This window comes from Canis lupus, chromosome 15 (genome assembly GCF_003254725.2).
Source record: "Canis lupus dingo isolate Sandy chromosome 15, ASM325472v2, whole genome shotgun sequence".
NCBI classification, from domain to species: Eukaryota; Metazoa; Chordata; class Mammalia; order Carnivora; family Canidae; genus Canis; species Canis lupus.
The window spans coordinates 35,191,218-35,204,120 of NC_064257.1; the positions used below are offsets into that span (position 1 = coordinate 35,191,218).

Consider the following 12,903-nt stretch of genomic DNA (forward strand, 5'->3'; position numbering starts at 1 on the left):
TACCATTTTACTATTACAAACATACTCGTCATCTGTTACACACAAATGGCTGTGGTTCACGTGCACACTTTCTCAGCTATTGGACCAGCCAAAAGGCAAAGCATAGGCATTAATGAGGCTGTATGTGTTTTAAACATAAATGTGAAAAATACACTGATAAATATCTTTTTCATATACTGACTAGAATAATTCTAAAATATTATTGGCCTACTCATTCACAGATGCAGAAAACAAAACAAGCTCTTCTTCAGGATACACATAAGTCAGATGTTCTACAACACTTTATTTTAGCATTTATCTTATTTTTAAAAACTAAGCCAATCAAAAAAAAACTAAGTCAATCATCTCAAATACCACAGATTAGATTCAATATAAACAAACATCCTCTCCAATCACGAATAGTATCCCTAAAGTTTTAATGAAATTCATTATTGTACCAAAAAAGCATCATAAAGAGCTTGTAAGAATGATAAGCATATAATAATATAAGAATGGAATGGAAATAAAGCCTCAATTCTCTTCCATATTCTTCATTTAGAGATGAGAAAGAATTATAAAAAAATCTTAACAGATGGGTGAACAAAAAGGTAGTTAATGCTTCTCAGCAAATCAGGCTAGAAACCAACTAACTCAGCTAAACACAGGAAGTGTTCCTCTTTTATTTTATTTTATTTTTTTAAAGATTTTATTTATTTACTCATAGACAGAGAGAGAGGCAGAGGGAGAAGCAGTCTCCACGCAGGGAGCCCGATGTGGGACTCGATCCTGGGGCTCCAGGATCACACCCCCGGCTGCAGGCAGCACCAAACCACTGTGCCACCGGGGCTGCCCAGTGCTCCTCTTTTAAACACCACAAAAATATCTGTGGATTTCTTTAATTGTAAAGTTGATAAAATATAAAAATAGCCTGCATTATCCTAGGGTAATTCAAATGAAAGAATCATAAACTTCCAGACTGACTCCTAGATCAGATTTACACATCTAAATGTCAACTTAAATGCTTCTGTACCTGTTCATTATAAACTATTAGGTCTAGAATTGAAAATAATACATTTAAGGTATGAACATTTTAAATGTGTTTGACATTCCAAAGGAGGGGAGAGTTAAAAATGGCTGGAAAGATTTTTATTTTTTAATTTTTTTAAAGATTTTTTTAATGTATATATTCATGAGAAAGAGAGAGAGAGAGAGACAGGCAGAGACACAGGCAGAGGGAGAAGCAGGCTCCATGCCAGAAGCCTGACAAGGGACTTGATCCCGGGTCTCCAGGATCACGCCCTGGGCGGAAGGCAAGTGCTAAACCGCTGAGCCACCCAGGGATCCCCTGGAAAGATTTTAAATATCCAACGACTTTAAGTTTAAAGTAACTGGACTGGGTCAGTAATAAAGAAAAATTGAAAGGTGAGGCACAGAAACTTAAGACGAAAATAGTTCACCTTAAGTAGAAGGTCTGCCCTTAGTAAGAAAAAGGTAGTTTATAAATAACTCCCACAGTATATGATAACTCCTATACATACACACAGCATTAAAAAGGAAAGATTCTGTAACATCTTCACGAATACTTCACTCCTTTCTTCTTATTTTTATTGGCTAACTTCTTGCCTTGTTGGTTGTAATCTGATTACGTCTAGCAATGCAACACTCCAATATATCTGTTTTAGGAATAATACAGATCAGAACATTTAGAGTGCTGTTTGACAGTTTCGAGTTGCAGGAATTTAAAACAAATGCCAAGAAAAGCAAAGAAAAATTAATCATACTGAAGTGCTGATTCTAGAAGTAACTTTGAAGGAAAGCCTTACACCACTTTACTATAATACTTCTAATAAAGATGTATTTCTTCCAACGTGGGCAAAAACGTAAAGAAGAAAACAAAAAAACCCGCAAAAGTTCATGTATTATTGAGTTCTGGTTTAAAAATCAACCTATGTTCTTATAAAGTGATTTTCATACTAATTAGCAATGACTCTGCTAATTATATTTGGAAACTAAGAACTGCTCCTTAAGACTGTTTAGAAAAATACGTGGAGAATTGCTCAAAATCCACACAAAGGTAAATCACAGGCTTTGTCAATTGGATGAAGAGGAAGGACTATGCAAGGCAGACAGAAAATGAGGCTTCGTTTACACGAACCAGGTAGAAATAGGGGGAAAAAAATCCATAAAAACTGGGTAAAGATGAGAAGAAGAAAAAAATCGCCATCGACAATTCTACTTCTTGCTTCTCAGGTAAGAGGAAAAACCGACCGGGACAGGAGGGAGTCCCAGGGTCTAAACTCCTCCGTCTACTAAGGAAGGGGCCAGGGCTTCCAGGGGATGGATACTGGGTTCACAGCGACCCGGCACAGGGGCCGAGTTCAATACTCCGGGAACACTGCCCTTCCCTAGAATAACCGATTGCTTAACACAGGAATCTAAACTCCTTTGACACGCAAAGCACCGTCCCCCAAACTCGAGGAGCGACGAGCCAGTGTTCCCCGCTCCCAGGTCTTGATTCACCTGGCGCGGAGAGCTCCCAGCGCGGCGGGGCTCCGCGTTTAAAGGGCGGTCCCAGGAGATACGCGATTGCCAAGCAGCCCCTCTCCGCAGGAAGGGACGAGAAAGCCCGGCAGCACACGCCGTCCGCTCAGCACTCGCACGGCCCTCGGGAGAGGTAGGGCGGGGGCCCCGCCGTTAACCCCCCGGTGAGGAGAAAGTTGCTCCAGAGCCACGACCCGCCGCGTTCGCTGCAAACTTTCCAGCCGCAGCGCGAGCGCCGTCACTTACCGGCGGCAGAAGTCATGATTCCCCGCGCAGCTCGCTTCCCCGCTCGCCCCTTCAATCCCTGCTCCTCTTACAGTCCATTGTTTCAAGAGTTTGGGCAGAAGAGAAAAGCCTCCACGGCGCCCGCATTCCGTCCCGCGGCCCCGCGGCGCAGCTGGAGCGCCGCACAAAGGACGCGGCCGGCTCCCGGGGCCCGGCGACGCTCCCGGGCGCGAGCCGCAGGCGGCGGGCGGGCACGAGCGCCAGTCAGCCGAGCTCCAGACGGACGGCCAGGCGCGGGCACGAGCAGGGCTCACCGCGGCTCCGCCGGCGCGTGCTCCTCTCCAGCTCCAAAAAAAAAAAAAAAAAAAAATCAGTGCTCCTGGCGCCCCCTGTTAGTCGCGGCCGTAAAAGGCGGACAAAAGCTCCAGCCTCCTCCAATCAGCGGGCGTGAGCTTCCTCCCGCTCCCGCCCCTCCCGCCCACACGCTCAACCTCTGCTCCAATAAGCGGTCGTGAAAAGGGGGCGTGGGCTGCGCGGCCTGCTGGGAATTGTAGTTTTGTGGACAGACGCGACGGTCCGTTGCAGACGCCGGGGTGCCGCCTGCTCTCCCGCCTTCATTTCCCATCGTGCTGAGGCGGGTGGCATGGCGGAGAAGGATGACACCGGAGTTTGACGAAGAAGTGGTTTTTGAGGTAAGGGGAAAATGGCGGTGGGTATGGATTGCCTTTGTTTGAGAAGGACGCGGGGTAAGGCGAAGGGCAGATCCCAGGAGAAGGGATCGGGTGACGCTCCTACCCGCCTCGGGCATCGAATCTCGGCGATTTCTGGGCCTAGTGTGGGTCGCAGCCTGACAGGTGTAGCCCCAGGCACGGTCGCCGCGGCAATCTCCGCCTCAGGCCCGCCCAGAATTCCCAGCTGGGGCCCCGTTGCTAGGCCCGCGCACCGGAGCCCTGCCCGCTCCTTCCCGGGAGATGACTATGCCGCGGGGGTTCAGCGCCCGGGTGGGGCGGGGCCCGATCGTGCATTTTTTGGATACTCCTCAATACAACTTAGCCTCCCCCCTTTTTCGTCCCGGATTTTTTGGGTCTGTCTCCAGAAGTGCCGCAGGTCACGGTTCACAGTCGAGGCGTGGCCCTCGTAATGAAGGCAGCAGGTGCTAGTTTTCTAACACGTTTTAAAATCTGTGTGTGGGATCTACCGAGAATGATTAGGACCGAGGCATCTCAACATCTAGGTGCCATTCTTTTGTCCTTTGCTGTTGCGCTAGGTGTAGCCAGCTCTCCTGACGCGAGGCTCTGGGTGTGAGTGCTTTTGTGTGGGACTATTTTAAGACGTTCTCTGCCATCTTGAATGAAAAAAAAGAAAAGAAAAAAAAAAAAACAACACCACCAACAACAAACAGGCGAGTGTTTTTGTTGCCATTTGTCTATCAGATCCAGGTGAAAGCTTACATCCAGTGTAGATCTATTGCACGTATGTAGGCTTTAGGTTTCCTCATCCAACCAGATTTTTTTAAATTAAAGAAGAAAAAAAAAAAGGAATGACCCATTCCAAACAGTGGGAAAAGGTAGGCATTAAACTGCAGAGTGATAAATGGTGAAATATGTATAAACTGTCATTGGAGGATTGATGTGGAAACGGCAGTCTGTTCTTGTGAGAGGCTACACCCAGTACGTGATATCGGAGGTAAGCCTTGAACTATGAATCGGATTAGAACGAAAGGAGAAAATGCACTACCGGGAAAGAGAACTGAACATGCCAGGGTTAGGAGGTGTGAGAGGACCTGGTATGGATTTTTTCAGGGGCATGAGTGTGGAGGGTCGCTATCTAAAGGGGTTTGATGTGGCTAGAATGTAGAGGTAGTGGAAGATAAGGCCATTTTATTTACCAAAATGAAGAATCTGGATTTGAGGAGCACAGTTGGGAAGGCAAGTGTCTGAATTTCGGAAAGGAGAGAAGAAATAATGGAATAATGGCTTGGATAGGGAATTCTTAGAATTAAAGGTAAAATCAAGGAAAACAGTTACAGATTGAATGTGGGAGATGAAGGAGACAAAAATCTAGGTTGCTCAGGGTAAAGAAAACTGGGCAGCTGTTATTTTTTTTACCCTATATTTTCTTAGATTTATGAATATAATAGTAATGGATGCTCAAAAATATTTCATTGTAGGGCAGTGCGGGTGGCTTAGTGGTTTAGCGCCGCCTTCCGCCCAGGGCCTGATCCTGGAGACATGGGATCGAGTCCCACGTCCGGGCTCCCTGCGTGGAGCCTGCTTCTCCCTCTGCCTGTGTCTCTGCCGAGCTCGCTCTCTCTCTCTCTCTCTCTCCCTCCCTCTCTCTCCCTCCCTCCCTCCCTCTCTCTCCCTTCCTCTCCCCCTCCTCCTCTCCGTGTCTCTCATTGATAAATAAATAAAATCTTAAAAAAAAATTTCATTGTAGAAAATAAGCTATAGAATTAAAATCATCCTTTATCCTATCACCCAAAGATGGCCCCTATTAGTAGTATAGTGCTGTTACAGACTTTTTAAAAGCAAATGTATATTTAATGTGTGATATTTTTTAAAACAAAAGGTATCATACCACATAGAATTTTGTATGTATTTTTAACTTAAATTCATCATGATTCTTTATTCATTACTGAAAACATTATTAATAATTTAATAATATTATGTATGTGTATTATAATTTAACCATTTACCCATTTTGGATAATTATATTGTTTTAAAATACATTGTAATAACACTGATATGATTACATCTTAACTGCAACTCTGATTTTTCCTTAGAATAATTTCTAGAAGTGAAACTAATTGGTCAGTTTTTTAAAACTTATAGAGAAATAAGAGAAAGGTTATACTAATTTATATTTCCACTAGGAATAAGAATATTCATTTCACCAAATGCTCAGCAATGGTTTTTTTTTTTTTTAATTTATGATAGTTACAGAGAGAGAGAGAGGGAGGGAGGCAGAGACACAGGCAGAGGGAGAAGCAGGCTCCATGCACCGGGAGCCCGATGTGGGATTCGATCCCGGGTCTCCGGGATCACGCCATGGGCCAAAGGCAGGCGCCAAACCGCTGCGCCACCCAGGGATCCCTTTAGTTTCTTTTAATCTTTGCTAATTTGATGTGGAAAAATAGCATTCCATTGTTCTAATTTATATTTTGTGCATTTATTGGAACCATTTAAATTTCTTTGCATGTTTCTCTTTGTATTTTTTGTCTACTTTCCTATTGGATGCCAGCTTCTTTTTTTTTATTTTTATTTTTTATTTTGGAGGAGGGAGAGACAGAGCATCTTCGACAGGGTCCATGCTCAGCATGGAGCCAGAAGCCTGAAGCAGAGCTCAGTCTCACGATCCTGAGATCATGACTGAGCCCAAATCAGGAGTCCCATCACTTAACCAACTGAGCCACCCAAGCACCCTTGGATGCTAGTTTCTTAAAAATTGGTTTGCAGGGGCTCTTGGTTGGCTCATTCAGTTAAGCACGTGACTCTTGGTTTCAGCTGGGATCATGATCTCGTGGTGGTGGGATGGAGCCCCCAAGTTTTGCTCAATGCGGTGTCTTCTTCAGGTCCAACTCCCCCTCTGCTCTGCTCCTCATGGTCATTGGCTTCTTCTCTCTCTGTATTTCTCAAATAAATAAATAAGATATTTTTTCAAAAACAATGATTTGCAAAAAAACAAGCATAAGTTCTTCAAGTGTTACTTAGCCTTATTACACTTACAGAAAATTGTTTCTAGTTTGCTGTTTGTTTTTTGTCATATAAGCTTTACTGAAGCATAATATGCATAAGTGTACAAATCATAAATGTGCAGATTGACAAGTTTTGACGTGTTAAATACACCCATGTGACCAACAGCCAAATCAAGAAACAACAACACCAGCACACCAGAAGCTACCTTTTATTTTCTGTGGGTTTTGCCCACCTCAGAGATAACCATTATTCAGACTTGTAATAACTTATTTTGTCTATTTTTATACTTTATACACTGTGCAATTCCATTTGTATATGCTTTTTTAGACTGACTTTATTTTTGCTCTGTGGTCTTGTTAGATTCATCCATATTGTCATATGAGCATTTTTATTTCTCCATAGTATTCCATATGAGTGACAACTTTTTAATCCATTCTGCTGTTCTAGTTTGGGCAGTTTCCAATTTGGGACTCTTCTAGCTAGCGTTGCTTAATATATATGTTTTGTTGAATGTCTTTATTTTATTTTATTTTATTTTATTCATTTGAGAGAGAGAGAACAAGTGGTGGGGAGGAGCAAAGGAAGAGAGAGAGATCAGGAAGCCCAATGTGGGGCTCAATCCCGGGACCCAGAAATCATGACCTGAGCTGAAGGCAGAGATGCTTAATTGACTGAGCCACCCAGGCGCCCCTTGTTGACAATATTTCTGTTGAGTATATACTTAGAAGTAGAATTACTGAGTCATGGGAAATGCACCTGTTCACCTTTTGTAGATATTGCTAAATATTATTCCAACCTAGTTGTACCAGTTTATACTCCTGCCAGCAGTATGTATATAAGAGGTCTGGTTGCTCTACATCCTCACCAACACTTGGTAATGTCAGTCTTTCTTGTTACTATTCTGGTTGTGTCTTCTGGTGTATTCTTTTGCTTTCAATTTGCATTTTCCTGATAAGGAAACTGAGTCTTTTTATATGTTTATGAGCCCACCCTATGTATCTATCCACTTTTGTAAAGCCAGTTCAAACTGTGTATTTTTCAATTGTGTTATGTCTTTCACTGTTGAAGGGAGTTCTTTACATAATACTGGATATAGGGTTCCCCGAATGGCTCAGTGGTTGAGCATCTGCCTTTGGCCCAGGGCGTGATCCTGGAGACCCAGGATTGAGTCCCACATCAGGCTTCCTGCATGGAGCCTGCTTCTCCCTCTGCCTGTGTCTCTGCCTCTCTCTCTCTCTCTCTCTCTCTCTCTCTGTCTCTCATGAATAAATAAATAAGTTAAAAAAAATAATACTGGATATAAGTCTTTTGTTGGATATATGCACCTCAAATATCTCAGAATGTGTGTGGCACTCTCTTAATAGTGTCTTTTAATGAACAGAAGCTCTTAGCTTTATTATAATCCGATTAAACCTTTTTCTTTTGTGGTTAGTGCTTTTAAAGAAATATTTGCCTACTTTAAGGTTAGGTGTTTTCTCTGAAAGTTTTATTTTACCTTTTGCATTTAGATCATCCATCTGGAACTGATTTTTACATGGTATGAAGTAAAGGTCAACATTTTTCTTCCCGAATGGATGTCCAGTTAACCTGACATTTGTGCAGCAGACCATTCTTTCTCCCACTGAACTACCTACTATGTTGCCTTTGTAATAAATCAGGATACCTTGTATGTGTAGCTCTGTTTCTGGATGTTCTCTTTTCCATTGGTCAATTTGACCATCCTTGTGCCATAACATGTTATTTTAATCAGTGTAACTTTATAGTAGGTCTTAGTGTCTGGTAGGATAAACCTTTCAGCTTTATTTTCCTCCAGGGTTGCTTTGGTTATTTCATATTTGGTCCTTTGCATTTCCAAATGAATTTTAGAATCAGCCTATCAATTTCAATTAAGAAAAAAACCTACTGAGATTCTGACTGGGATTGCTTTGAATCTGTATTTTGATTTGGAAAGACTCACTGTCTTTAAAATACTGGATCTTTCAATCCATGAACACTTCACTGCATACCTTCTAAAAGAGGCAGGTTCCCATCTCTGTGCTCTTGAACTGATTTTACAACAGGGAATATAAGAGAGGAAAATAATTTTCCCTCTATCCTTCTGAATTCTTGACTGAGACCCCTGGTAATAAAAGATAACATTAACAAGAAAAAACAAAGTTTATTAACATGTATAATAAACCTTGCACCCTTGGGAGATTCTGTTAAAAACCAGAGCTGGACAGTGTTTAAAGCAGTAAAAACATTTTAATTCCAACTATCACAGTAGGAGAAAAGAGACTGCAGTGCAGAACCAGGCTTAATTACAAATATAGCATGGGCAAGTAGGAATTTAATTACTAAGAGGAAACACTGAGGTGCGAGGGGTTTTTGGTTAAACTGATTAGGATTCTTCCTGAAGACAGGCCAGGGGGTGGGAGACATCAACCGGGGAGGGGCCAGGATGGTGATAAAAGATGAGGAACCCAATATCATATCAAGGTTGTTAATGCTTATGAAGCTGAAAACACATGATCATGATCATAAGCAACAACATAAGAATCAGGAAACCATCACAACTGCCTCTCAATAACCCACAAAACTGGTACAGTGGTACTGGAACTTGAAATCTATCCACTGTCTCTACTACAACTGCCTCTGCATTACCAGAAAGCTGGTAACACATATAAGAAGGAAGGACAATGGGAAGGGAAGGGAAGAAAGGAAAAAAAGAAGAGAGAAAGAAAAAGCCCAATTTATATCTAGCACCCTAGCTGCAAGGTAATTTGGGAAATTTTACTTACATTTAGCTTTCCTGTCTCTTTATTTCCTGTCTCTTTAATATAAGACTCACACTTATAAAGCAGGAAGATAGAATGGAGGTTGAACAAACTAGTCTATCATATCCATCATAGGACCTAACCTCTCCTCTGAAGAAAATCTGACTGGATATTTTTGGTGTATTTGTTTTAATAGTGTTATTTTAATGACTTTCAGAGTCAGAAATCAGACTCATTTATATCAAGACATACTCAGAATGTCATACTACATTAACATTAAAATCTTAAATTTAGGTAAAGCAAAATTTTGGAAAGTATTCCAAATACATCCTTTCCCTACTTAAAATTCTTTAAGTATCTTGACTTTTTAAAATATTTTATTTATTCATAAGAGACACAGAGAAAGAGAGGCAGAGGAGAAGCAGGCTTTCTGTGGGAAGCCTGATGCGGAACTTGATCCCAGGACCTAGGGATCATGACCTGAGCTAAAGGCTGATGCTCAACCACTGAGCCACCTAGATGCCCCAAGTATCTTGATTTAATATCAATTTCCTGTAGTATTCATAAGCCTACTGTCTTTTCTTATCATTCTGGTCCAGAAATCACCCTTGAGTTATGCTAGTCTGGGTGGTCTAGGAGTGCACTGAAAGATGGTGTAGTAGAGGAATTAAGAAAGGAAAAGAAGAGTGAGATTCCCAGGTCCAGGTCCAGTCCTTGCCCGAGAATCTGACCACCTTCATTTTATTAGTACTAGATTCCATATATATGTTCAAAGTTATTAATTCCAGTATCTTTGAGCCTAACTACCCCAAAAGGCTCCAGTGGAAAGGACAGCATAACCTCAGACTCAGACCTCTCAGGCTGAACAAAGTTTAGAAAATGATGAGCAGCATATCTAACATGATACTGCTAAGCAAAATAAATACAGAAATACCAGTATCATCATTTTACTCTGTAATTGTTATCTCTAAGATGTTTTGAGAGTAGGAAGTCTGTTGACCTCAGGCAGGTGTTAAAAATTTCTGATGTTGCCTTTTTGTAGCTTTCATATTTTTTCATTATAAATTTATTGCAGAAACTTTGAATCAGGCATCCTCTTTTAAATCCTTCCACTCCCAGAGGGAAGAGTACCTGAAAATAAGAACATTTTATCTGAAGGACAAATATTTCTGCCTCTTTGCATAATTTGTAGTGCATCTAAACCATTTCTTTGTAACTTCCCCTATAGGGACAAAGTTGTCCACTGGGATCTTTATTCCACATTTCTGTATGTAGTAACCTTACTTTCTGTAGTTGAACTCTTTTTGGTGTTTGTTGAAATTCATTCTCTTTTCCTTTGTTAATTACTGAGAAAGCTAATTTTTGCCCCTTATATGGATTTCTTTCCCTCATGCATACTTCTCAGTAAATTATTGTTAACTCTGTTGGGAGTATGGTCAGGTTTATATCCCTGCCCTCCATCCCCACACTAATCAATCAGATAAACGTGAAATGGGTCTCACAGTACCTTGCACATTTAAAAGTACTTTAAAAAATCCTCTCATAGGGTACCCAGGTGGCTTGGTTAGTTGAATGTCCAACTCTTGATTACAGCTCAGGGTCCTGTGATCAAACTTTGCCTTGGGCTCTTCGCGGAGCTTGCTTAGGGTTCTTTCTCTGCCTTCCCTCATGCTTGCTCTGTCTCTGTCTCTCTCTTTCTATTTTTTAAAAAATCCTCTCTTACTCAATTCTCCTATCTTTATATTATTTTTATAATTTATATTTTATATTTTAATTTTTTATATTTTAATTCCAATACCCTTTATATTTTTATAGGTTGTTATACATCTCAAAAGAACATTAAGGCATTTTTTATAAGTATCATTTGTAGATTCTTTCCTTCTTGCATTATTGATTTAATTAATGGAAGTAAGTTGTTTTTGTGAATGTATACATTGACAGTATTTGCTATTTTGATAATGGAGTTACTGTCGGGAATAAAATTTAAGGCATTGTATTATTTTATTTTCACTTAAAATGTATCTTCAGTTTTCTGTAGTACATTAAGCTCCACAATTGTATTATATAAAATATTCTATTTCTGAATAGTAGCTGAGATTGAAAGCATAGTAAAATTCATGCTTTCGTCACTATCTGTAATAGAAAAAATACTTATTAATGAAGTTATTAAATTAGAACCTTATTGACATAAAGGATTAATATTAAGGCCAAAGCTAATTTATTACCAGATGTACAATAATGTTTGTTTAACATGAATTATAAAAATTATTCTTGGAAAACAAGTCTTTGCTTTTTTCTGTATGGGTCCTGTTGTTTCTTTCATTTTGGCTTCACATATCCTCAGAGCTCTAATAAAGATTTTAACATTTAAAAAAATAAAACCAATGAAACAGAACAGATTTGGGGCAAAAAAAAATACTTTAACTTTTTTTTTTTAAATACAAGCATTCCGGGACACCTGGGTGGCTCAGCCTTTGAGCATCTCCCTTCGGCTCAGGTCGTGATACTGGGGTCCTGAGATTGAGTTCTGAGTCCCACGTCGGGCTCCCTGCGGGGAGCCTGCTTCTCCCTCTGCCTGTATCTCTGCCTCTCTCTCTCTCTGTCTCTCATAATAAATAAATAAAATATAAAAAAACAATATAAGCATTCTAAAACATAGTAAGTAGGTCTCTTATTTGTTTTTTTGTATTTATTAAAAGTTTATTTTAATTTGCATTTATTAGAAGTTTATTTGCATTTATGCAAGTTTCTTTGTCTCAAGTTATGGTATAAAATGCTTAAATTATTTTTATGGTTGTCTTGGTATTTTACATAGTTCTATTAAAGGCTTTCATTTTTTTTTAAGTTTTTTATTTAATCTCTACACCCAACATGGAGTTTGAACTCGCAACCCTGAAATCAAGAGTTGTATGGTCTTCCTGCTGAGCCAGACAGGCACCCCAAAGGCTTTCATTTTTTAAAAGCATTGTAGAGGGGCACCTGGGTGACTCAGTTGGTTAAGCATCTGCCTTCTGCTCAGGTCATGGTCCTGAGGTCCTGGGATTGTGTCCAGAGTCAGATTCCCTGCTTAGCAGGGAGCTTGCTTCTCCCTCTTCCCCCGCCCCCACCCCACCTGCTCGTGCTTTCTGTCCCTATCTCTCTCTCTCTCTCTCAAATAAATAAATAAAATCTTTAAAAAATAAATAAAAAATAAAAGCATTGGAGAAAGGGGACTAGACTAGTAGTCAGGAGACTGACATTAATTAGCAATGATATCTTGAATAAATCACTTAATTTCTCTAAAATTTGCTTCCCATTATAAAGGAGTTATACCAGATCATCCTTTAATATTAAATTTTTCTCAAATCTCATAGGTTGAATAAATGAGAGTAAACCCTTAGAGTCTTCCATTAATTAGGAAATACAGAAAGAAATTCTGCTCATTTCCAGTCCTTTTTTAGATCAAAAACCTTTACTCAGTTTTAGTTTTCCTGGTTCTGTACCAGTGTTGCATAAGTTCCCAAAGTTGGGATTCTGTGGACTAATCTGTACCATTAATCTCTCTGACCTTTATTAAAGTGGGTTTTCCACTTCTGTATGTATCTTGCCCAGTCCTTTTAGTTTTACTTTTCCTTAGAGATTCTCTCTTTCGAATGAAAGGACTTAATGCATCATTTTGAGAGTTAAAATGTCTCCTTTATCTCTTAAGAGAACCACAAATTCTT

General features: G+C 40.2%; 2 protein-coding genes across 8 annotated transcripts in view; one reads left to right on the forward strand and one right to left on the reverse strand.

Moving 5' to 3' along the window:
• Positions 1-3,081, reverse strand: part of FGD6 (FYVE, RhoGEF and PH domain containing 6) — a 111,690-nt gene extending 108,609 nt beyond the window's left edge. For both annotated transcript variants that reach the window (XM_025439399.3, XM_035699133.2), the window contains exon 1: positions 2,767-3,081. In XM_025439399.3, the coding sequence (XP_025295184.2) occupies positions 2,767-2,782 (16 nt within the window). In that variant the 5' untranslated portion in view covers positions 2,783-3,081. The remainder of the gene's footprint in view (positions 1-2,766) is intronic.
• Positions 3,082-3,291: 210 nt separating this feature from the next.
• Positions 3,292-12,903, forward strand: part of VEZT (vezatin, adherens junctions transmembrane protein) — a 74,102-nt gene continuing 64,490 nt past the window's right edge. For all 6 annotated transcript variants that reach the window (XR_007402203.1, XR_007402204.1, XM_025439454.3 and 3 more), the window contains exon 1: positions 3,292-3,437. Coding sequence is in view for 4 of the 6 variants with exons in the window: in XM_025439454.3 (XP_025295239.1) it covers positions 3,402-3,437 (36 nt within the window). In the remaining 2 variants the exon portion in view is untranslated. The remainder of the gene's footprint in view (positions 3,438-12,903) is intronic.